Here is a 24256-nt window from a genome sequence, read left to right as displayed (position 1 = left end):
ATACACATTTTACTTTGTGATGTAGTTCCATTATAACAATGCCAACATGCTGTCGAAGCAGTAATCTCATTTAGAATTGTCCTGCACAAATGATCACGTGCATTTGTTGGGGAATTTTTGCCAGAAGAAATGGAGGTGTTTTATTCTGGCATTATTTTCTAGTTTTGTATAAAGAGCTTATAATTTCAAATGCCTTCAGTAACTTGGCACATATATTAGCACCAAATTGATTGCCTGCTTACAATACATGCACAGTCCACATGTACAAATTTGTTTCAGCTGAATTGCATCTTTTTTTTGCACTTGTGCCGTTATTGCTGCTTTTGATGTTTTGCTTATACATATTTCCTCCACAATATTTTGGTGCCATTCTTGCATCACCGCAACAAGGTTGGTTCTGTCATTTCTGTGGTCATTGATCATCTCCGTATACTGTGAAAGGGTGGCAGGGGATTTATCTGCAATAGAGAAAAGGGAAATCCGGACAACACTTAACTCTTGCACTTCTGCCAATTTACTTGGGGCAATGCTGAATATGCTTCGGCTTATCATTCATCACACTCTGCAGTCCAACTTTCGTGGAAGGGAATCATATTAATTCCTGATTCAACAACAAAGGCAATGTGTTTGGCATGATCTTAAAAAAAACTTTCAAAATTGAGTTTAATCCATACAAATAACTATATGACTAATTTGCACAGCGGAAATCCTGGACTTCAAAACTACTGTGCTTTAAAAGATGTTAGAATGTCCATTGTTGAGTATTTGAAAAATACTATGAACCAGGATGTCCCCCATGCAATCACAGAAGGTGCAACGCCTGGCCCTTTACGTCCTCCTCATTGTCCAAGGGTCAAAACATTCCTTTCAGGTGAAGCAGCATTTCACTTGCATCTCCATTAATTTGGTATTTGCTGCTCCCAATGCAGTCTCTATGTTGGGGAGACTAAACGCAGACTGGGTGACTGCTTTGCAGAATATCTTCGTTCTATCTGCAAGCATGATCCCAACCTTCTGGTCGCTTGCCATTTCAACTTGACATCTTGCTCTGCCTGCATGTCCTTCCTCTGCCTGCTGCAATGCTCCAGTGATGCCCAACATAAACTGGAAGCACGGCACTCATTTTTCGGTTAGGCATGTTACAGCCTTCTGAACTCAACATTGAGTTCAATAGACTGTAAACTTTCCCCTCTATCTTGAGGCCCCCCCCCTTTTGTTTTTTGGTTTGCCCCAATACAATCCCTCCATGCCCACAGGGCCACCTGTCCCTTGTTTTTCAGCTTTGTTCTCCTATTGATACATTCTGCTATCTTTCTTATATGCCACTATTAGCATCTCAGTCCTTAATGCCACCATTAGCATCCCCATTGTCTTGTGTCCATGACATTTCTGTCAATTTTTCCTTGGCACCGACCTATCCATGACCTATTCTCCCCACCACTTCCACCCCACTCTGGATATATAATTCATTACATTTCTATCACTCTTCAATTCTGTGGATGTCTTATGGGCTCAGAATGTTAACTGTGTTTCTCTTTCCACAGATGCTGTCAGACCTGCTGAGTTTATCCAGCATTTTCTATTTTTATTTCAGATTTCCAGCATCTGCAGTATTTTGCTTTTATTATAATGGCAGTATTTTCCTTTCTGTAAATTAATGATGTTACACACCAGTAAGATGAGATAGATGATGTGCTGACTCTGTCTGAAATCAAATCTTTCTCTTGTATGAGGAAAGGAAGGGGTAAAAATAACAGTTACAGTGCGACACTGCTCCAGCTGTACCATCTGTCAACCCGGTAGAGGCATCACATATTCCTTTGCCTTGTGCTACAACTTCAAGTTAAAGTCATCAAATTGATTGCCTCTATATCATCTGTGCCCAAGTAAAGTGGCAGAGGTGGATTCATACTGTTTTGAGCGAAATAGTACGTCACATACCTGTTTTAGAAAAACATCTCTTTCAACAGTTACAGGAAAGATGTCCTCATTACAGGAAAGATGTCCTCATTACAGGAAAGATGTCCTCATTACAGGAAAGATGTTGAAGCCATTGAAAGGGTGCAGAGGAGATTTACAAGGATGTTGCCTGGATTGGGGGGCATGCCTTATGAGGATAGGTTGAGGGAGCTTGGTCTCTTCTCCCTGGAGAGACGAAGGATGAGAGGTGACCTGATAGAGGTTTACAAGATGTTGAGAGGTCTGGATAGGGTAGACTCTCAGAGGCTATTTCCAAGGGCTGAAATGGTTGCTACGAGAAGACACAGGTTTAAGGTGCTGGGGGGTAGGTACAGAGGAGATGTCAGGGGTAAGTTTTTCACTCAGAGGGTGGTGGGTGAGTGGAATCGGCTGACGTCGGTGGTGGTGGAGGCAAACTCGTTGGGGTCTTTTAAGAGACTTCTGGATGAGTACATGGGATTTAATGGGATTGAGGGCTATAGATAGGCCTAGAGGTAGGGAGATGATCGGCGCAACTTGTGGGCCGAAGGGCCTGTTTGTGCTGTGGCTTTCTATGTTCTATGTTCTAACAGCATTTCTTCTATATGCACTGTTTCTGAAATTATTTAAAATGCAAAATGGGAAGTATTGAAGATACCCTTACCCATGCAGTAATCTTATCAGAATTATTTAAGTGACATTTATCATGAATTTGTTTTCACATTTGCAGTTTATTAAATTATTTTACTACTTTTGCGCTTACTCCAATTATTTGCTTAATATAGTTTCACAAGTAATGTTCGAAAAGGCAAAGTTCAGTACTGCATATGGAAGTATGATTTCAGACAGGATCACCTATCTCACCTTACTGGTGTGTAATATCAATTTACAGAAAGGAAAAATACTGCCATTGTAATAAAAGCAAGATGCTGGAAATATGAAATAAAAACAAAAATGCTGGATAACTTCAGCAAGCCTGGCAGCATCTGTGGAGAGAGAAACACAGTTAAAATTTGAGTAAATAAGACTCCTACAGAACTGAAGTGGGATGAAATAATCAGTTATAACCTCTTGATTTATGCAATCCCTATACCTGTTTCAAGGCACTTGGGTAAGGGTGGCTTTGACCATATCACATCATTAACTGTATCTTATTTGACTTTAAAAATGATCATTAACACTGTAAAAATAGTTCATGGAATACTGAACATCTATTATATACAAAGCATATGTAAGATTTTTCAAAACATTTTAACTTATTTTAGGAAATCTTAACTTGGGTTTTATGGCTATGTACAAAAATGATAAAATGCTTTTGGGGTTTTTACAAATGTGAAACAAGTGGTCTAAAATCCTGATGCTCAGTGTGACTTTGTAGCTTCAATACTGTTCTTCATAACAGAAATAGTTCATTTTTGGCCTGTCCCTGCTAAAGTGCTAGTAGATTGCTATGCAAATTGGTATATTTTCTGTAACTCGCATTCTTAGTGCATTTCCTTTCATAGTAAAAATTGATTGGAGGATTTAAATGAGATAAAAAATTAGTACAAAGTATGTACTCTGATCCGATGTGGCAGAATATCAAACTTCACCTTTGAAATTTCATGTATATTCCAAACAGTAAATTTAGGACCAAGTAGAAAGGTTGGCATAATTTTCTTTGTAAAGTTTCCATTATTTCTGAACGATGCAGTGCATCTGTTTATGTAATTGACATCTGAACTTTAACTAAATTGAAAAAAGCTCAACAGTGGCTTTTAGCTAAGTTATGGCATAATGAGCTTTTCTTTCACAAAAAAAGTACAGTATTTTCAAAATTCAACATTTGTCACTATGTAAATTCACAGTGCAATTACTACAGACTGAGGCACACTAGAATGTCATTTCTGAATGCATTATAGGTAGCAAAGATTTATAGTTATAAATATTTAACATTGGTCACCATATTTCCTCTGTGTACACTTGGGAAGTAACTGCACTTCCTAGGGGTGCCATACCCAGTCACAAGATGCACTGTGCTAATTACGAGTCGGGGATTATTTCAGCTTTATTTTATTTTAATGAAACCTAATTTCTTAACCATTTAGCTTTATACTGCTTAGTTTGTTGACTAGTTCTGTTCACTGCTAAGCTCTTTGCATTCACTAGAATAAACTTTGGTTGCTGCCTGATGTGAATTTGACCGTTACGTTGTTTGATGAAAATGCTTAAGGACGGACATTCTGCACACAATGTATGCCAGCCTTGCCAGTGATTCCCACACTGTGGCATGAATAAAAAGAAAATAGAAGTTAGAAGAAATTAAGTTTACTGTCTATGCAATGGTTCCACATGGTTTAATTTCGCCTGTGCTTGGGGGATGGGAGACCGTGAGCCAGATCTTCACAGCGTGAGAGGGAAACTAAAACAATAAATGCTGATTAGTCAGGCCAAATGTGTAAAGAAAGGAGAGCTGTTGTTATTTGAGAAAACCATTTATAAAATTGAACACAATAAGGGAAAAAGGTGGTGGGAAATACAAAAGAGTACAATCACCTGTAATGTGATTAGTTGGAGAACAGGAGATGGTTAAATAAGAAAACTGATAGTGAAGATGAGAGAAATTACATTAAAAGACCTATGAGATCCAGAGAACATGTGAATAGTTGAAGCAGGATAAATTGGAAATGGAAATAAGGACTCTCAGTCGCTCAGGAGTCTGGCGGAAGAACAAGGCAGGTCGAAACATGGGGTGCAGGTCACTTTGCGGTCGACACTCCAATGAGAATCCACATCCCAATCACCAACCTATTTCCTCTCCCAACATCAGAAGCACGAATGCACCCATCCCACATTATGAGCTACTCTATCAAAAGAGAATGGGAGCAGTGAGTTGAAGTTGTTGAAGTCAATTTTAAGACCTGATGGCTGAAATGTAAAAGTAGATGGGTTTTTAATGCTTTTAGGGTAAATTGTTGAGTTATCCCCTCTTCATGCACCTGCTAATGGCGAGCTAAAGTGCTTTTGTCATAGACCAAGTAGAAAAATCGACTATCCATTTTGGAATGATGTATGCTGCACATGTCTTAAAGGGACATAAATCAATGGAAGCAGTAAGCTTACTTAATTCTCCGCTCCAAATTAAGGATGACATCCTACCTCAGGTGGTAACTATTTCCATACTTATTGAGAATGTTTAGTATTCCTCTTTATACATAACAATATCTCTATGTACAGTAAGGAAGAATGCTGTCTTTTATCTAGGATGTAATTGACTCCTTATCTGAATTTAAACTTTTACTTGTTTTACTAATTTTAGGTTTAAAGATTATTGTGCTGTCACTTGGTGCATTGATCAAACATAATCATAGAAACCCTACAATGCAGAAAGAGGCCATCGAGTCTGCACTGACCACAATCCCACCCAGGCCCTACCCCCATATCCCTACACATTTACCTGTTAATCCCTCTAACTTACGTATCTCAGGACACTATGGGGCAATTTTAGCATGGCCAATCAACCTAACCCGCATATCTTTGGACTGTGGGAGGAAACCCACGCAGACACGAGGAGAATGTGCAAACTCCACACAGACAGTGACCCAAGCCGGGAATCGAACCCAGGTCCCTGGAGCTGTGAAACAGCAGTGCTAACCACTGTGCTACCGTGCCGCCCAGATAAGCAGATGGCTTTGTCAGTTCACTGCTTTGTTCAGTTTTAATTTTCCAGAGCTTGTGCTACAAGTACCCAAAGTAGATGCTGGGTCCTAAGAACTGGTTGTTTAAAAGCTAACTTTAATTATATGCAAATTGTATTCCCTTTAGAAATGCTGAAAAGAAGAATTCAAAATGGGTGAAGAACCTTAATTGATATAGCGGAGAGAGGAGTAGGGGCAAGCAGGATGATAAATTTGTATGCAAGAGATTGGAGACTGAGGGGTTCAGCTACACAGTTCTTTAAAAGTAGAAGAGAGATTTATAATTCTTTTGAAAAGGGAGGGAAATGGGCTCCTGGGTTCTCTTAGATGTATCGGGCTGGACTTTCATTGGGCCGAGAAGGAGTAATCCGTGGTGGACAAGCTGGAAATTTTGGAACACAAAAGGATGTGCCAAATGAGGATAGATAGAGTTAAAAGACAGGAGGCACAAGCAGCAACTAATCAGAATGACTCCAAGATGCTGTACAGGATCTTATGGGATCTGACTGGATGCAAGAAGCAGTTCCACTGTACCAGTCAAGGGCTAGGGTGGCAGGAGGCGAGGTGGGTGGAACATTTTCAGGAGATTCTCAACCAGTCCAGTTCTGAGTTTGGTGACAGCACTGCATACCAACCTGGAAGAAATTACCACATCAGGGGTCCAAAGATGTGTCAGGAATCAAAGAGAAATGAGCAGAACTGTTGAAAGGTGGCAAGAACACCACCACAACAGAGGGTTCAAGGATCAGTTCAACAAGATTTGGACTGCAGGAGGGCATCCTGGATGACTAGAGGCAAAGGTTAATTGTCAAGCTGTCAAAGTAAAGCCGCTTGGCAATTGCAACAACTGGAGGGGCATAACGCTGCTATCGGTACTTGGCAAGGTCTTGAGCATGATGCTCCTCAGCAGATTTGAAAGCAAAAGTAGATGACACCTTTTGCGAGAACAGGCAGGTTTCCAGGGTGACACATCATCTGTGAACAAATCTTTACACTCAGGAACATCAGAGCCTAGCCAGAGACCTCTTGTTAAATTTATTGAAATCAAGAAGGTTTTCAATTTGCATCTACTGGCAGTCTTTTGGAGAGACTGCATCACAAATGAAGTAGTTCTTCAGAGAATTGGTCAGAAATGCCTGCGGGACATCATGACGGAGAGATGACTGAGACTGGCTGGACACCTATTTTGCCTTCTGGAGGTACAGTGGCAGTAGAAAGGACACCACTAGATGGAAAAAAGAGATGGAGTTGGCCAAAGACTCTGAAGTACACTTGAGGGCATTCAAGAGCAGGACACCGCCTGGGCTGGAGTGAAAGAAATTCCAATGAACCGGGGCCAGTGGTGGTGTCTTGCTGCTAATTGTCCCACATGGGACTGGAGAAGCAAAGAGAATGACATGCCAGCTTCACGATGTGGTCCTCAGTAATTTTGGTGGTGACATTAGGTTTTTGTGCAGGAGCAACCTTCCCCAAAGTGACGGGTCATTAATTCACTCTGCAAGTGAGCCAGTTAGTTGAATTAGAGAAAGCAGTTTTGGAGGAAAAGTCACTGGTTACATGCAGGGACACAACTTGATCCATGAAGAGGAGGCAGCATCGAAATGGGGAGCCAGTCATCAAGGTGGGTGTATTTAAGAGCAGTGTGTAAAAAGGGAAGGATCGGAGAGCTCTTCATTTAGTAACACACTGGGGCCATTTAAGAGTTTTGCAAACATTTTGACCTATGAGCACTGGCGCAATTTGGAAGAAGGTAGGGGGCACAGGCGAAGGGGTCCAAACAGCCATTGTAGTGCATCTGATGTCAAGGAAAGCCATCTCTGAAAATGGGGCTGAATTACTCTGCTTTGGAGACGAGCAACAACAATGTGCAGGCACTACAACAACAAAGATGTGAGGTGATAAATGTGGAGCAGAAAGATCACAAAAACAATACCCTCAACTCCTGCCTTATCACCATATCCTCTGCCCCTAATTAGACAACCAAAGCACTATTGGGCCACCAATTTGTCTCTTTGACTGTCAGATACTGGATCTCATGATCCCAGCATCGGGACCTGAAACACAACTTCAGCCAATTGAGAACTAGCGTAATGTTCTACCTGTATACATGATTGGTTAAATCATAGTTAGAATATTGTGCCCAGTTTAGGCATCCTACTCTAAGGGTGGAAAGGTCAGCCACTATCACAGATTAGGTTTCAGTTATGAGGCAAATCTAGATAAGCTACTATATCCTGCCCCTTCTCCTTCCCTTCTCCCCTATGTACTCTATGAATGGTATGTTTTGACTGTATAGTGTGCAAGAAATGATACTTTTCACTGTAACCCCATACATGTGACAAATCAAATCAAACTCTAGCTAATTTCATTAGGACAGAAAAAGTTAAGGAAATCTGATATCAATGTTGAAAATTATGAATGGTTTCAAGAAGACAGGCAGTGTAAAATAATTTCCACTGGTTAATGAGTTGTTAATAGAGGCCAGTAAATATAAGATTATTGCCAAAAGAGACAGAGTTTTGTTTAGCAGAAGCCTATTAGGACATGGAACGTCCCACCAGAACCAATGATTGAAGCAGTATCGATTACAGCTTTAAAGGAATTTCTCTGTGAAATGACAGGAAATCATGTTGCTGCTGGGACATACAGGACGATATCAGTTGTACAAGGAAAGTATTTGAAACTATAAACAAAGTACTGTAGTAATTTTAAATGATTTGATTTGATGTCACATGTATTAACGTAGTGAAAAGTATTGTTTCTTGCGCGCTATACAGACAAAACATACCGTTCATAGAGAAGGAAACGAGAGAGTGCAGAACGTGTTACAGCTATAGCTAGGGTGTAGAGAAAGATCAACTTAATGCAAGGTAAGTCCGTTCAAGAGTCTGAAAGCAGCAGGGAAGAAGCTGTTCTTGAGTCGGTTGGTACGTGACCTCAAACTCTTGTATCTTTTTCTGGATGGAAGAGAGAATGTCTGGGGTGTGTGGGGTCCTTAATTATGCTGGCTGCTTTGCCGAGGCAGCTGGAAGTGTAGACAGAGTCAATGGATGGGAGGCTGGTTAGTAGTTGTACATCAGGTCCTGTCTTGCTCATGGGATTGGACAGCATCATGAGATGGAAGGAATAAGTACAGTTGGCGGCTATATGGAGCAAAGCATGACAGGTTAAAAAGACCAGGGTGGAGTAGGGTATAGGGAAAACATGTCAAGCTTTAATTTTTCACAAATTAAAACATGCTTTTTATTTTGGTTGACAACCAAATGTGGTACAAATGGCTGCTTCCACCCCCCACCCCATGTTTGCTTGATATGAAATGCTGCCACTGGTCACTTATGACTGTAACAATTGGAAAAACATGCAGACAGTGTTGGGAGAATTCAGGAACAGAGAGAATTAGATGCAGAAAAATCAATAATAGTGTCATGAGCAGGAATATTAAATTCATAACTTGTGATCAGTTTTAAAAAAATTATGTAAGGGAGAAAGACTGACCTTGCATTTTGGAAAAGATGCAGCATTTCACTGCTGATACTTAATATCTTTGCTCCCTTTGGGAAATAAGCGTTGCTTCATTTTAAACAACATCTTGTTTTGCATGACTGAAGCGTTGGAACAAAATGTACACAGCTGGTAGCAGAATCCCCAAAGAGAAAAGGACTTTCACTGGAACTTGCTTCCAGAACAGTTCGTATGAAAGGTGGTTGCAAATGAGGATTAGTTGTTACAAGAACAGTGACCTGTATTTATATAGTGCCTTTAACACAAGAAAATATCATTGCAGGAGTCTTATCAAGCAAAATTTGAAATTGATTTACATAAGGTGATATTGGGGCAGATGACTAAAGAGCTAGGTTTTAAGAAGCATCTTTGGGCGGCACGGTAGCACAGTGGTTAGCACTGCTGCTTCACAGCTCCAGGGTCCCGGGTTCGATTCCCGGCTCGGGTCACTGTCTGTGTGGAGTTTGCACGTTCTTCTCGTGTCTGCGTGGGTTTCCTCCGGGTGCTCTGGTTTCCTCCCACAGTCCAAAGATGTGCGGGTTAGGTTGATTGGCCAGGTTAAAAATTGCCCCTTAGAATCCTAAAATGCGTAGGTTAGAGGGATTAGCGGGTAAATATGTGGGGGTAGGGCCTGGGTGGGATTGTGGTCGGTGCAGAATCGATGGGCCGAATGGCCTCCTTCTGCACTGTAGGGTTTCTATGATTCTATGATTTAAAAGGAGTAGATGAGGCGGAGAAGCGTAGAGGGAATCCCAGTGTCCAGGACCCAGGCAGCTGAAGATAAGTGTCCCAATGGTGGAATGATTAAAATTGGAAATATGCAAGAGACCAGAGTTCGAAGAGGCTACGGAGATGGGGATGGGCAAGGGCTTTGAAAACAAGAACAGAAATTTTAAAATGGAGATGTTGCTGGACTGCATTGTAGGCTGATGAGGTCAATGAGCACGGGGTGATGGGTGAAGATAGGAGCAGTAGAGTTTTGGATGAGCTGAACTGGAAGATGCGAGGTCAGCAGGAGATCATTGGACTAATCAAGTCAAGAGTTAAGAAAGGGAAAGATGAAGCATTCTGTATATGAAAATGAAATTAATTATATTCTTAAGAAATTATATATTTCAAAATCATTGATATTTAAGCCATACAGCTGGGTCATATCTGCTTTGGCCATTGTACTTGCCAGATAATGCTTAAAATAGTTAACGTTTAATTATTCATGATAATCTTTCAAGACTGTGTTTGACAGTTGTGTAAATATGTAATCACTGGATGCTTTATCCTCCTTGTAGGCTCTGTAAGTAGCTCTATCATGGACTTAAGTCTTGGGATAAAGTCCTGTGAAGTAATGATAAAAATAAAGTTCACAAGGAAATGCATACGTTAGCAGTTCAGTGGACCAGCATGACTCTAATAGTACAGCAGGAACCTAAAGGTTCTGCCCAGACTGAACCCTGGACTTCAGATGTTGTGACGATACTAGCAGGGTGTTATAAACTCTGTGTTAACCATTCAGTTTTGTATGTGAGACAGAGTCTATCCACCACTTTTCAACTCTACCGTTGTGCACAGCAGATGAGCACAGATCACTAACCATTTTTCTTTCCTTTTTACCAGGGCATCAATGCCTCTGCTTTGGAGAAAGAGATTGGGCCAGAACAGTTTCCGGTCAATGAACATTATTTTGGGTTAGTCAATGTAAGTGGAGAGGACTGATTTTATAAATATCTCCAAAAGGAACTAGCCGCCAAAGGCAATTTGCAGTGTGTATTTGTGTACTTAATGGTGAGGGTTAATGATGTGGGTATGGGGCGGTTAACTATTTTCCTCTAGTAAAACAGTGACTGCACTTAACGTATCCAGATCAGTTGGATGAAATACAAGAGATGCAGAGCTCCTTTATCTTGTTCTGACTAATAATTTATTCTCAAGAGAAGTAGCACATTTCTCAGGGATACACCATATATCCCATCGAGCCTACTCTGCCATTCAATACAATCATGGTTGGTCTCGGGCTTCAACTCCATTTTCCCACCCACTCCGCATATCTCTTAATTCCCCGAGAGAGCAAAAATGTGTCTATCTCAGCCTTGAATGTATTCAATGATAGAGAATTCCAAAAGATTTACAACCCTTTGAGTAAAGTAATTTCTCCTCCTCTCAGTCTTAAATGATCGGCCCCTTATCCTGAGACTATGCATCTATCCTTTAGACTCCCGAACCAGCAGAAAAATCTCTCAAAGTCTACCTTATCAAACCCCTTCAGAATTTTGTAGGTTTAAATGGGATCATTTCATTCTTTGAAACTCCAGAGAATATGAGTCCAATTTACTGAGCCTTATCTTAGGACAACCCCCATCAGTCCAGGGACCAATTTAACTAACCTTCTCTGTACTGCCTCCAATACAAGTATATCCTTTCTTAAATGTGGAGACCAAAACTGCATATTGAATTCCAGATGTGGTCCCACCAAACCCCTGTACAATGCTTCTTTATTCCTGTTTTCCAATCCCCTAGCAATAAAGGCCAATGTGCAATTTGCCTTCCTGCCTGCTGCACCTGCATGCTAACTTTCTGCATTGCTTGCACAAACACATTCAAGTCTCTTTGAACATGAACACTTAGAAGTGTCACATATTTTAAAAAATATTCTGCTCTTCTATTCGTATGAGCAAAGTGAATAATATTGCCCAGCCATTTAACCCGTCTATATCTCTTTGCAGCCTGTCTGTCCATTTCCACAACTTGCCAACCCACTCAGCTTCGTATCATCAGCAAACTTTGATACATTACTCTGTCCCTTCATCTAAGGCATTAAATAGCAGAGACCCCAGCACTGATCTTTGTAGCAATCTGCAATCACTGCCTGCCAACTTGGAAAAAGCCCTGTTTATATCCACTCTCTGCTTTCTATCTGTTAACCAATCCTCTATCCATACAATATTTTTGTATCACCTCCTTGAGTCCTTGCCTTCCCTATTAATCTTTTGTTTGGCACCTTATCAAATGTCTTTTGGTAATTGAGGGTTCCCCTTTACCCTACTCCTCTATATACATGACTAATAAATTTCCCATTAGTAAAACAATGTTGACTTGTTCTCATCACACTGTTTTTCTCAGTGTATTGTTAACACTTCTTTGATAATAGATTCCAGCATTTTCTCAACAACTGATGTTAGGTTAACTGGCCTGTAGTTCACTCTCCTCTCTTGAAAAGCAGTGTAACATTTGTCAATTTCCGATCTAATGGGATCATTCCAAATGTAAGTAATTTTAGAAAATCATAGTCAGCATATCCACTATCTCTGTAGTTATCTCTTTTAGAACACAAAATATTTGTTCAAAACCTCTGCCAGTTCCTCGTTCCCCATGATAATTTCTCCTATATCTGCTTCTAAGGGACTAGTGTTTACTATATCAATTCTCTTTCTTTTAATATACTTATAAAAGCTCTTACAATCTGTTTTTATATTTCTGGCTAATTTAATCTCACTTCCTATATTTTTCCTTTATATCAACCTTTGGTGGCCCTTTGCTGATTTCTAAAACACTCCCAGTATTCAGACTTGTCAGTGTTTTTTTTTAAACTTATGTTCCCTGCTTTGGCCTTTTTTTGTTGATGTTTAATTTTTGTTGATTATTCCTTCCTGTCTCACTCTTCTTGTCTTTACCCTCTTTGCTCTACTGTACTGATGCTTCTACTCTCTTTGGATTTTTAAATGTCAATTCACACAATTCCCCCCCCCACTTGAATGGAAAGGCAGTATTCAACTGAGCCATCCTACGTGAAACTAAGTTTAGTATCAGCTACTCAATATTTGCTTAAGATTCTTAATAGCCACCTGAAAGAGATTTTGCCATTGGTGGGCAAATCAATGCTATAGATAGTTTCTGTATTCTTTATAATCCCACAGTCATTGCTGATTGTTTCCTAAAATATCACAAACATTCTGGAGAAAAGGATTGGTGGTGACAGAACCTCAGTGAGGTTCTCTAAACCTCACTGAGGTTCTCTAAACCTCACTGAGGAGTCTCTAAACCAATCAGTTCAATTGATCACAAAAGAGAGAAGCGCTGGGAAAAGCTATCACTGGTTTACAATACCAAAGTTTCAGTATTGCACCGTAACAGTGAAATGGGAATTATACAAAGCTCCACACCTGTGCAAAGAATAACTCATAAAGTTCTTGGGTTTAGACAAATCATGTGCTGGTGTAGATTTCCATGCAAACACTTGGATGCAGAATGGCTCATCTTGAGGTTGATAGCAATTTTCTATGCAGTTTTTTTTTTAAATTGAAAGATCTGTACTGAAACCTGCATAATAATTAATTTCTGCATGTTAGATTCATGAAATTGTGGTCCAATGTTTTAAATATCCCAAAATTTAGTTTTTATGTATGTACACAATAAAATGTAGCTTTCTCTTTTATAGTTTTTGTAAAACAAAATGTACTGTAATGCTACCTCGGTTGGAAAATACAAACTGCAAGTTAACATTTTGTTTCACAATAGATGAAAGCAAATATTCAAATTGGCAATATTTAAGAATGGCTAGGAAATTATAGTTATTTATTCATACAAATGTGTGAAGAGTTTTACTTTTCTGAACTGTTTTTGGATTTACCTTTTGACTGATTTCAGCTTGTTTGTCCTCTCTTGTGCTAATAGTTTGGGAATACCTGCTACTGTAATTCAGTCCTTCAGGCACTTTATTTTTGCCGTCCATTTCGAGAGAAAGTTCTAGCCTACAAGAATCAGCCCAGGAGAAAAGAAAACCTACTCACGTGCTTGGCAGATCTCTTCCACAATATAGCTACACAAAAGAAAAAAGTTGGTGTAATACCTCCCAAAAAGTTTATAACAAGACTACGGAAAGAAAATGGTAAGATTCTTATACAAGGTCAGCCCAATTTGTGAACAAATCTCAGGTTATAATGGGCGGAAGTCTCCAGTTCCCCCTGCAGCGAGGTTTCCAAGGTGGAGGTGGTTCCCCCTGCAGCGAGATTTCCCAAGGTGGGGGCGGCCAGCAAGCATTTGCCATCGGCTGCTGGCAGGATCTTCCAGTCCTGCTGAAGTCTCTGGAAAATTGTGGTCAACTTGGTCCGGCCAGTAGGAAGGGCTGGAGGATTCCACCCAATCAGTCTGCCAACACTTTAGTGATTTTTAAATGCTGACACTTGGGGTTACTCACAAAATGAGTGGTGATGGTTGATCATTGTAAGATAATATTTGGGAAATCAGCATGGAGAAAACCAACAATTTGATCATTTTTGCTTTATATGTCTTGGATAGATTTTATTCTTTGAAACAATAATTGACAAATCAGTCACAGCATTTACAGATTATCTGAATATTGAAGGATGCCAGTACTGTAATTCTTTAATGGTAAAGCATTTTGACTATCTCTGTATAATTTTGATGCTACCTGTGCCATTCTTGTTCCAGAACTCTGTCTGCACTGCATACTCATTGTTGCAGACTGGGCTGGGTGCCGTCTTGCACTAGTGTTTGGCAAAGGCACAGCGATATGCCACTGAAGTTTGCAGATTAGGAAGATTGTGACATCAGTTGGCATATATGCTTATTCTTGTTTTCAAATTTAATTCATGACCTTGCCTCCTAAAAAGAGGTCAAATTTAATTCATGACCTTGCCTCTCCCTGACTCTGTAATCTCCTTTAGCTCCACAACCGAGGTACCTGCACTCTTGTAATTCTGGCCTTTGTGCGTCCCTGATTTTAATCGCTTTACCACTGATTCAAATTGGTGAGTTCTATTGGGAATCCAATTGCCTTGGTCTTGACTGCAATGGTTCTGGGCAAACAACTTGCTCACAAACAGTCACTTGGCCTGCAACTGGAAAGGAAGAATGAGGAAAGGGATAATACAGAAAGATGAATTGCTTGAAGGGAAATGGGGAGAAGCACACTCAACAAGAGACCATATTCACCCTGCATGTTGAAAAGCAATTCTCCACCTCAACCTCTGAGCAGCAATGAGTTAGACATCTCTGATTCACCTGAGAAAATACTCACTGAAATATACTACTGTTGCTTTTGAATTTCAGCCTTGGGGCTGGGTGAGGTAGCATTGTCAGCAGCTGTGAAAGTGACTGGCTATGAATGCATCAGGCTTCTTCCATGCTGGAGTAGGTGCTCCAATATCTCGTAGTTCCCCGCCCCCCCTCACTGATGCATACAGGAGATCATTGAGATTCCATATGCAAAAAAACCTGCAAATATTTCACTCTCTTGCCCAGGGGAATCAGGTGAACGAGCTTGCGATTTTATGAGGATTGCAGGCTACTCCATAGTGTATTTGTCCCTTTGTAGGCACCACATGTACATCAACGTACCCTCTAATATTTTGGAATGTAGAACCTTTTTTTGTGCAGGATAGAGACTGACTTATGAGCAGCCTTTGTGGAAACTTTTGGATTGTGGCATGGCCCATTGATGTCAATTTTGAGACGTGCAATAAACAGAATGGATTTTACATTCTCAATATCCAGCAGGTGTGCAACCATACTCTGCATCATGCAGGCAATTCTGGTAGCAATCTTGGTGCCTTCATTCTGTGGTAGTCTGATGTGCTATCGGCATTTGAATTACCATGACAAACTAAAACATGGCTATTGGGTGACAAAGGCTGTCTGCTGTCCAGCTGGCTTATGACTCTGGTGTGCAACAGATGGAAATGTGGGCTGCTGTATAACAGAGGGTTAAAAACGGCAGAGCTTTAGTTACAGGTTGATGTTCTCTTACATGGCTGCTTTTTCTCTGCCTGTTTCCCGTGTTAAGGACTTATGATGTCACTTTTGTGAATACATAAATACAGCAGAATTCAGTAAGCCAGTAAGAATTAATACAAATACATAATATGAGCAACTTGTACATGGTGAAAGCAAATCTCCACATATTGAGCAGAGCTTTGGGATGCATAAACAGTGCTTCCACTGCCTGAGTTGTTTTGGAGGAACCCACCAGTACTTGAGTAGAGCTTGTCAAGATTCGTTATTGCTTGCTGCACAACCTTGCTATCATGAGGGTTACAGGCTTTCTATCAGAGATATTGCAAACAACTGAGGATGAAGGAGAAAAGGAGTATTCCCTCTCTGGCTGGGCTATCCATAGTTGAATCATCCAAATGCAACCCCAGTTCTCTTCACCAATAGTCCAACATCTTGTTGCTCCTGTCATAGTGCCCCCTCGGCCACAAAATAAACATTTCAAACTAAATTTATAAATCAAGCTAATACAAAGACAAAATACTGTGGATGCTGGAAATCTGAAATAAAAACAGAAAATGCGAGAAGTATTCAGAATTAACCTTCCATCTGAACTGAATCAAACCATCCACTTGTTCCATACAAAAGTCAGCTCTTTTGCAAATATTTCACTCTCTTGCCCTGGGGAATCAGGTGAATGAGTTTGCATTCCCTTAGTGGAGTGTTGTGCCGCACCCGCTGACTTCAGTAGATTGCTGACTTTCCGAGAGAATCTTGCACTGATCTGGTCTACGAGAACCTGGTTTTAGACTGTACCATCTAAGCAGGGGTGATGGAAGTTTGGACTGGCTGGCTGACAGGTAACTGCAAAATACCTGGCAGACTTATAATGCGCTAATCCTGACAGACTGAGCCACTGTCTCTCCCAAGAACCACATTGAATGACATGGTTCTAAACTTGTATGACACCTACTGAGTTTACATGGTTTCATTCCGAGCTTTCACTGCAGCACCCAAATGTTGGGTGCCTTCTGCTTGTGCTGTAGTAGAAATTGCGAAATCAGCCATCTGATGCTAAAACCGCAAGTGTTCTCTTTCTGGACGCCAGTTCCAGACTGGAAAGTGTGGGCAGCAAGACCTGTGCAAAGCCCTGTGCCAAGTTGGTGCCAGACTCTTCCTTTCTTCTTGATATTGAGCGTAGATATTTTGGCAGGCCTGCCAGTGTACAAAGCAGTTCAATGTTCACACCGAACAGTCGTCTTTGGTGACTTTGCCATCAAAATCCTCATCTGATTTCTTTGCAGCAGAACATGTGTGTCACCTCACACTCCAGCGAGCTGGCACCAGTGGTACCCTAGTCCCAGCTCCTGCTTGCAGGCCACTTGTGCTCTCTGCCTCACCACATATAGACCTTGTCTCTGAGCAGCTCTCTAAAAGGGTGCAGATTCAATATCTGAGTTGGTGGTTACAGATATGAGAATAAGTCTCTGTGTTTCTTCATCACAGTTTTCCTGTTCTTTTATCTTTTAGTCTTCCACCACTGCCTGAAAAGATGGTAATTCTTGGGCACCTGAAAAGAAAACAATGCAAGGGTAGGGCTTGGGTATGAGGACTGCGCAATGGCAGGGAACAAGAGATGCATGCTTCTAGCATGTGCAACCTGTATATCAGAAGTGATTGTGGGGTGAGGGGAAAATGAGATGTGAGATGGAGAATTGGGGATGAGCATAATGTCATCTTCGATGTGGTGGCACAGTGGTCTCCCCATATCTGCGTGGGTTTCCTCCCACAGTCCAAAGATGTGCGGGCTAGGTGGATTGGTCATGCTAAATTGCCCCTTAGTGTTCAAAGATGCGCAGGTTCGGTGGATTAATGGTGGTAAACGTGCGGGGTTACGGGGATAGGGTGGGGGAGAGGGCCTTGGTAAGATACTCTGTCCGAGAGTCAGTGCATTATGATGGGCTGAATCCATAGCATCCCTAAAATACAGAAGGAGGCCATACAGCCCACCAAGTCTGTACCGACCACATCCCACCCGGGCCCTATTTTGCTAACCCCACACATTTACCCTGCTAATACTCCTGTCACTAAGGTCAATTTAGCATGGTCAATCAACCTAACCCACACATCTTTGGACAGTGGGAGGAAACCGGAACACCCAGAGGAAATCCACGCAGACACGGAGAGAAAGTGCAAACACACAGGTGACCCAAGGCCAGAATTGAACCTGGGTCCCTGGTGCTGTGAGGCAGCAGTGCTAGCCACTGTGCCGCCCTAAATGGCCTCTTCACTGTGGGGATTCTATGATATTTCCAACACTGCCGCTGGTCATGGCCTCATTTGTGGCTCTGGTGATATACAGCACTGGAATAAGGATCTTTAGCTGTGCCATTTCCTTGTTGGTTAGCTCTTGCTGCCTTCAGTCATGTGCCAACATATTCTGCAAGAGAGAGTGAAATTGGTCAGTGAATGTGATGCAAGTGTTTGGGTGACGTGCCTGTTATGTTTGAATAGCTTACAGTGTACACAGGCTATGCCTTGTGGGTGAGGCTTACAATAGTGCTAATAGTTAGGGTGGGGTGAGGCTTAAACAGTGCTAATTGTGAGGGTGGGGTGAGGCTCTGAATGTGAGGTTTGAATCATAGTTGATTGACATTGTTGGTAGTTGAGTGAAGGAAAGTTGATGAATTGAGCAGTATGTGACCCAAGTGTCTCGGTTATAAGGGTATGGCTATTGAAGATGAAGTCACGTACTTTGTCCACTCCATTTGATTTATTTTAGTCACATGTATTAGTATACAGTGAAAAGTATTGTTTCTTGTGTGCTATACAGACAAAGCATACCGTACATAGAGAAGGAAACAAGAGAGTGCAGAATGTAGTGTTACAGTCATAGCTAGGGGGTAGAGAAAGATCAACTTAATGTGAGGTTCAAAAGTATGATGGCAGCAGGGAAGAAGCTGTTCCTGAATTGGTTGGTACGTGACCTCAGACTTTTATATCCTTTTCCCGACGGAAGAAGGTGGAAGAGAGAATGTCCAGGGTGCGTGGGGTCCTTAATTATGCTGGCTGCTTTGCCGAGGCAGTGGGAAGTGTACACAGTGTCAGTGGATGAGAAGTTGGTTTGCGTGATGGATTAGGCGATGTTCTAGAGTGTGACAGTTGGTGTCTCAGTGAGGGAGTGCTGCTCGGGCTGCAGTAGAGTGTGACAGTTGGTGTCTCAGTGAGGGAGTGCTGCTCGGGCTGCAGTAGAGTGTGACAGTTGGTGTCTCAGTGAGGGAATGCTGCTCGGGCTGCAGTAGAGAGTGACAGTTGGGGAAGTGTGGGGAAGTTTTTTTTTTTTGTTTTCTTTTTTTCTTGCTGGTAATGGCTTCAGGGATGGCAGTTCAGGCAGTATGCTGCATCTCCTGTGGGATGTATGTGGTGAGGAAATCCAGTAGTGTTTCAGGAGATTTTAGTTGTAAGAAGTGCATTAGATTGCAGCTTCTGGAGGAGCGTGTAAAGGAGCTGGAAGGGGAGGTAGAGGAACTCCGCATAATTCGGGAGGCGGAGGTGGAAGTTGATAGGAGTTATAGAGAAATAGTAACTCCTAGAAATGAGGCTTGGGTCAATGCCAGGAGGAGGGGTAAGAAGCAATCGGGAAGACAATCCCCTGGGGCGGTTCCCCTCCATAATAGGTTTTCGGTGCTGGAGGCTACAGTTGAGGAGGAATCAACTGAGCATAGAGAGCAGATCTCTGGGGGTGAGCCGAGTGAGAAAGCTCAGGTGGTTAGGGGCTGTAAAAGACTGGGCCTTGTGATTGGGGACTCCACAATTAAGGGGACAGATAGGAGGGTCGGAACTAAAGGTAGGGACTCAGGGTTGGTGTGTTGCCTACCAGGGGCTGGGGTCCGGGATGTGTCTGACAGGGTATTCAGGACTCTTAGGGGGGAGGGAGATAAACCACAAGTTATTGTACATGTGGGGACACACGACATAGGGAGGATAGGGGAAGGGGATATTAGGCAGGGATTTATGGAGTTGGGGTGGAAACTAAAGGCCAAGACTGACAGAGTGGTTATCTCTGGACTCTTGCCTGTACCACGGGATAGTTTAGAGAGGAATAGGGAGAGGGAAGGTTTGAATTCATGGCTGAGGGGATGGTGCAGGAGGGAGGGGTTCAGGTACTTAAGCAATTGGGGCTCGTACTGGGGAAGGTGTGACCTCTATGAGAAGGATGGTCTACACCTTAATCAGAAGGGGACCAATATCCTGGGGGGTAAATTTGCTAAGGCCATGCAAGGAGGTTTAAACTGATTCGGGGGGGGGGAGGGATCCTGAGTAGTGGGGCTGAAAGTGAGGGATGCATGGATGGGGACTGCAATGCACCGCATTGCAGAGGTGGGGTGGAGCAGGGTTTGAAATGTGTATACTTCAATGCCAGGAGTATTCGCAATAAAGTGGGTGAACTTGCAGCGTGGATCAGTACCTGGGACTTCGATGTTGTGGCTATTTCAGAGACATGGATAGAGCAGGGGCAGGAATGGATGCTGCAGGTCCCGGGGTTCAAATGTTTTAGTCGAAGTAGGGAAGGAGGTAGAAGAGGGGGAGGGGTAGCATTATTGGTCAGAGATTGTATCACAGTGTCAGAGAGGAGGTTTGATGAGGACTTATCTGTTGAGGTAGTATGGGCGGAGATTAGAAATAGGAGAGGAGAGGTCACCCTGTTGGGAGTCTTTTATAGACCTCCTAAAAGTTCTAGAGAGGTTGAGGAAAGGATTGCGGAGTCAATCCTGCTTAGGAGTGAAAGTAATAGGGCAATTGTTATGGGGGATTTTAACTTGACTAATATTGACTGGAATTGTTATAGCTCTAGCTCGTTAGAGGGGTCAGTTTTTGTTCAAAGCGTGCAGGAAGGTTTTTTGACTCAGTATGTAGACAGGCCAACTAGAGGTGAGGCTATATTGGATCTGGTGCTGGGAAATGAGCCAGACCAGGTGCTAGACTTGGAAGTTGGTGTGCATTTTGGTGATAGTGACCACAATTCGGTTACGTTCACCTTAGTGATGGAAAGGGATAGGCATGAACCTCGGGCCAGTGGTTTTAGCTGGGGGAAGGGTAATTATGAGGCTATTAGGAGAGAATTAGGAAACATAGGTTGGACTAGGAGATTACAGGGACTGGGAACGTCCGACATGTGGAGTTTTTTCAAGGAGCAGCTACTGCGAGTCTGTGATAGGTATGTCCCTGTCAGGCAAGGAGGAATTGGTAGGGCTAGGGAACCGTGGTGCACCAAAAAAGTTTCTTTGTTGGTTAAAAAGAAAAAGGAGGCTTATGTTCGGATGAGACGTGAGCACTCGGGTAGTGCACTAGAAAGCTTTAGATTGGCTAAGAGGGAGTTGAAGAGCGAGCTTAGAAGGGCTAAAAGGGGACATGAGAAGACTTTGGCGGATAGGGTTAAAGAGAATCCTAAGGCGTTCTATAGGTATGTCAAGAACAGAAGGTTGGTTAGGGCAAGTTTAGGGCCAGTTATAGATGGCAGAGGGAAGTTATGTGTGGAACCGGAGGAGATTGGTGAAGCATTGAACCAATATTTCTCTTCGGTGTTCACGCAAGGGGACATGAATATAGCTGAGGAGGACACTGGGTTGCAAGGGAGTAGAATAGACAGTATTACAGTTGATAAGGAGGATGTGCAGGATATTCTGGAGGGTCTGAAAATAGATAAATCCCCTGGTCCGGATGGGATTTATCCAAGGATTCTCTGGGAGGCAAGAGAAGTGATTGCAGAGCCTCTGGCTCTGATCTTCAGGTCGTCGTTGGCCTCTGGTATAGTACCAGAAGATTGGAGGTTAGCGAATGTTGTCCCATTGTTTAAGAAGGGGAACAGAGACTTCCCCGGGAATTATAGACCGGTGAGTCTCACTTCTGTTAATCATAGAAACCCTACAGTGCAGAAGGAGGCCATTCGGCCCATCGAGTCTGCACCAACCACAATCCCACCCCACATATTTACCCGCTAATCCCTCTAACCTACGCATCCCAGGACTCTAAGGGGCAATTTTTAACCTGGCCAATTAACCTAACCCGCACATCTTTGGACTGTGGGAGGAAACCGGAGCACCCGGAGGAAACCCACGCAGACACGAGGAGAACATGCAAACTCCACACAGACAGTGACCCGAGCCGGGAATCGAACCCGGGACCCTGGAGCTGTGAAGCAGCAGTGCTAACCACTGTGCTACCGTGCAGAGGAGGTTTACCAGGATGTTGCCTGGTATGGAGGGGAGATCCTATGAGGAGAGGCTGAGGGATTTGGGATTGTTTTCGCTGGAAAGGCGGCGGCTAAGAGGGGATCTTATTGAAACATATAAGATGATTAGAGGTTTAGATAGGGTGGATAGTGATAGCCTTTTTCCTCTGATGGAGAAATCCAGCACGAGGGGGCATGGCTTTAAATTGAGGGGGGGTAGTTATAGAACCGATGTCAGGGGTAGGTTCTTTACCCAGAGGGTGGTGAGGGATTGGAATGCCCTGCCAGCATCAGTAGTAAATGCGCCTAGTTTGGGGGCGTTTAAGAGATCCGTAGATAGGTTCATGGACGAAAAGAAATTGGTTTAGGTTGTCGGCAAGATGTTGGAAAAAATTATAAGGGATAGGATTTATAGTTATTTGGAGAGTAATGAATTGATAGGTGATAGTCAGCATGGTTTTGTGGCAGGTAGGTCGTGCCTTACTAACCTTATTGAGTTTTTTGAGAAAGTGACCAAGGAGGTGGATGGGGGCAAGGCAGTGGACGTGGTATATATGGATTTTAGTAAGGCGTTTGATAAGGTTCACCATGGTAGGCTTCTGCAGAAAATGCAGATGTATGGGATTGGGGGTGATCTAGGAAATTGGATCAGGAATTGGCTAGCGGATAGGAAACAGAGGGTGGTGGTTGATAGTAAATATTCATCATGGAGTGCGGTTACAAGTGGTGTACCTCAGGGATCTGTTTTGGGGCCACTGCTGTTTGTAATATTTATTAATGATCTGGATGAGGGTATAGTTGGGTGGATTAGCAAATTTGCTGATGACACCAAAGTCGGTGGTGTGGTAGACAGTGAGGAAGGGTGTCGTAGTTTGCAGGAAGACTTAGACAGGTTGCAAAGTTGGGCCGAGAGGTGGCGGATGGAGTTTAATGCGGAGAAGTGTGAGGTAATTCACTTTGGTAGGAATAACAGATGTGTTGAGTATAGGGCTAACGGGAGGACTTTGAATAGTGTGGAGGAGCAGAGGGATCTAGGTGTATGTGTGCATAGATCCCTGAAAGTTGGGAATCAAGTAGATAAGGTTGTTAAGAAGGCATATGGTGTCTTGGCGTTTATTGGTAGGGGGATTGAATTTAGGAGTCGTAGCGTTATGTTGCAACTGTACACAACTCTGGTGCGGCCGCACTTGGAGTACTGTGTGCAGTTCTGGTCCCCACATTACAGGAAGGATGTGGAGGCTTTGGAGAGGGTGCAGAGGAGGTTTACCAGGATGTTGCCTGGTATGGAGGGGAGATCCTATGAGGAGAGGCTGAGGGATTTGGGATTGTTTTCGCTGGAAAGGCGGCGGCTAAGAGGGGATCTTATTGAAACATATAAGATGATTAGAGGTTTAGATAGGGTGGATAGTGATAGCCTTTTTCCTCTGATGGAGAAATCCAGCACGAGGGGGCATGGCTTTAAATTGAGGGGGGGTAGTTATAGAACCGATGTCAGGGGTAGGTTCTTTACCCAGAGGGTGGTGAGGGATTGGAATGCCCTGCCAGCATCAGTAGTAAATGCGCCTAGTTTGGGGGCGTTTAAGAGATCCGTAGATAGGTTCATGGACGAAAAGAAATTGGTTTAGGTTGGAGGGTCACAGATTTTTTTTTTTTTTAACTGGTCGGTGCAACATCGTGGGCCGAAGGGCCTGTTCTGCGCTGTAATGTTCTATGTTCTATGTTCATGACCTTTTGTAGTTTCTTGCAGCCTTGGGCAGAGTAGGAGCCATACCAAGTTTTTAGATGTCCAGAACACCAACAACTTGTCCTGGTCCCCCCCATGCTGACACTATAGTTAAGAAAGCCCACCAACTCCTCTACTTTCTCAGAAGAGTAAGGAAATTTGGCATGTCAGCTACAACTCGCACCAACTTTTACAGATGCACCATAGAAAGCATTCTTTCTGGTTGTATTGTGAAGTCGATATCAGCGCGGTAATTAAACTTCTTGCACTGCATCCCAGTCCTCACTTTTGCACTAACCACAATGGCTGCTTTTTCAATGGCCTTCTACAAGTTTGGCTGATGGATCATTTGTCCCGTGCATAGATAATATATCCCCTCTTGTTCACCTCCTGCACCAAGGCCTCTGTGTCTGAAAACCTTGGAATGCACTTTCTTCCCTTGTGGGCCAGTACTCAGCCTTC

General features: G+C 42.7%; 1 protein-coding gene across 1 annotated transcript in view; it reads left to right on the top strand.

The window, feature by feature from the left end:
* The window catches only part of usp12a (ubiquitin specific peptidase 12a), a 51820-nt gene that overhangs the window by 3988 nt on the left and 23576 nt on the right, over positions 1 to 24256 (top strand). Inside the window, exons 2-3 of the mRNA XM_078222178.1 lie at positions 10728 to 10808; positions 13782 to 13995. Of these exons, the coding sequence (XP_078078304.1) occupies positions 10728 to 10808; positions 13782 to 13995 (295 nt within the window). The remainder of the gene's footprint in view (positions 1 to 10727; positions 10809 to 13781; positions 13996 to 24256) is intronic.

This window comes from Mustelus asterias, chromosome 10 (genome assembly GCF_964213995.1).
Source record: "Mustelus asterias chromosome 10, sMusAst1.hap1.1, whole genome shotgun sequence".
NCBI lineage: Eukaryota > Metazoa > Chordata > Chondrichthyes > Carcharhiniformes > Triakidae > Mustelus > Mustelus asterias.
Note: the sequence above shows the minus strand (reverse complement) of the source record. Positions and strands in the feature narration are given on the sequence as shown.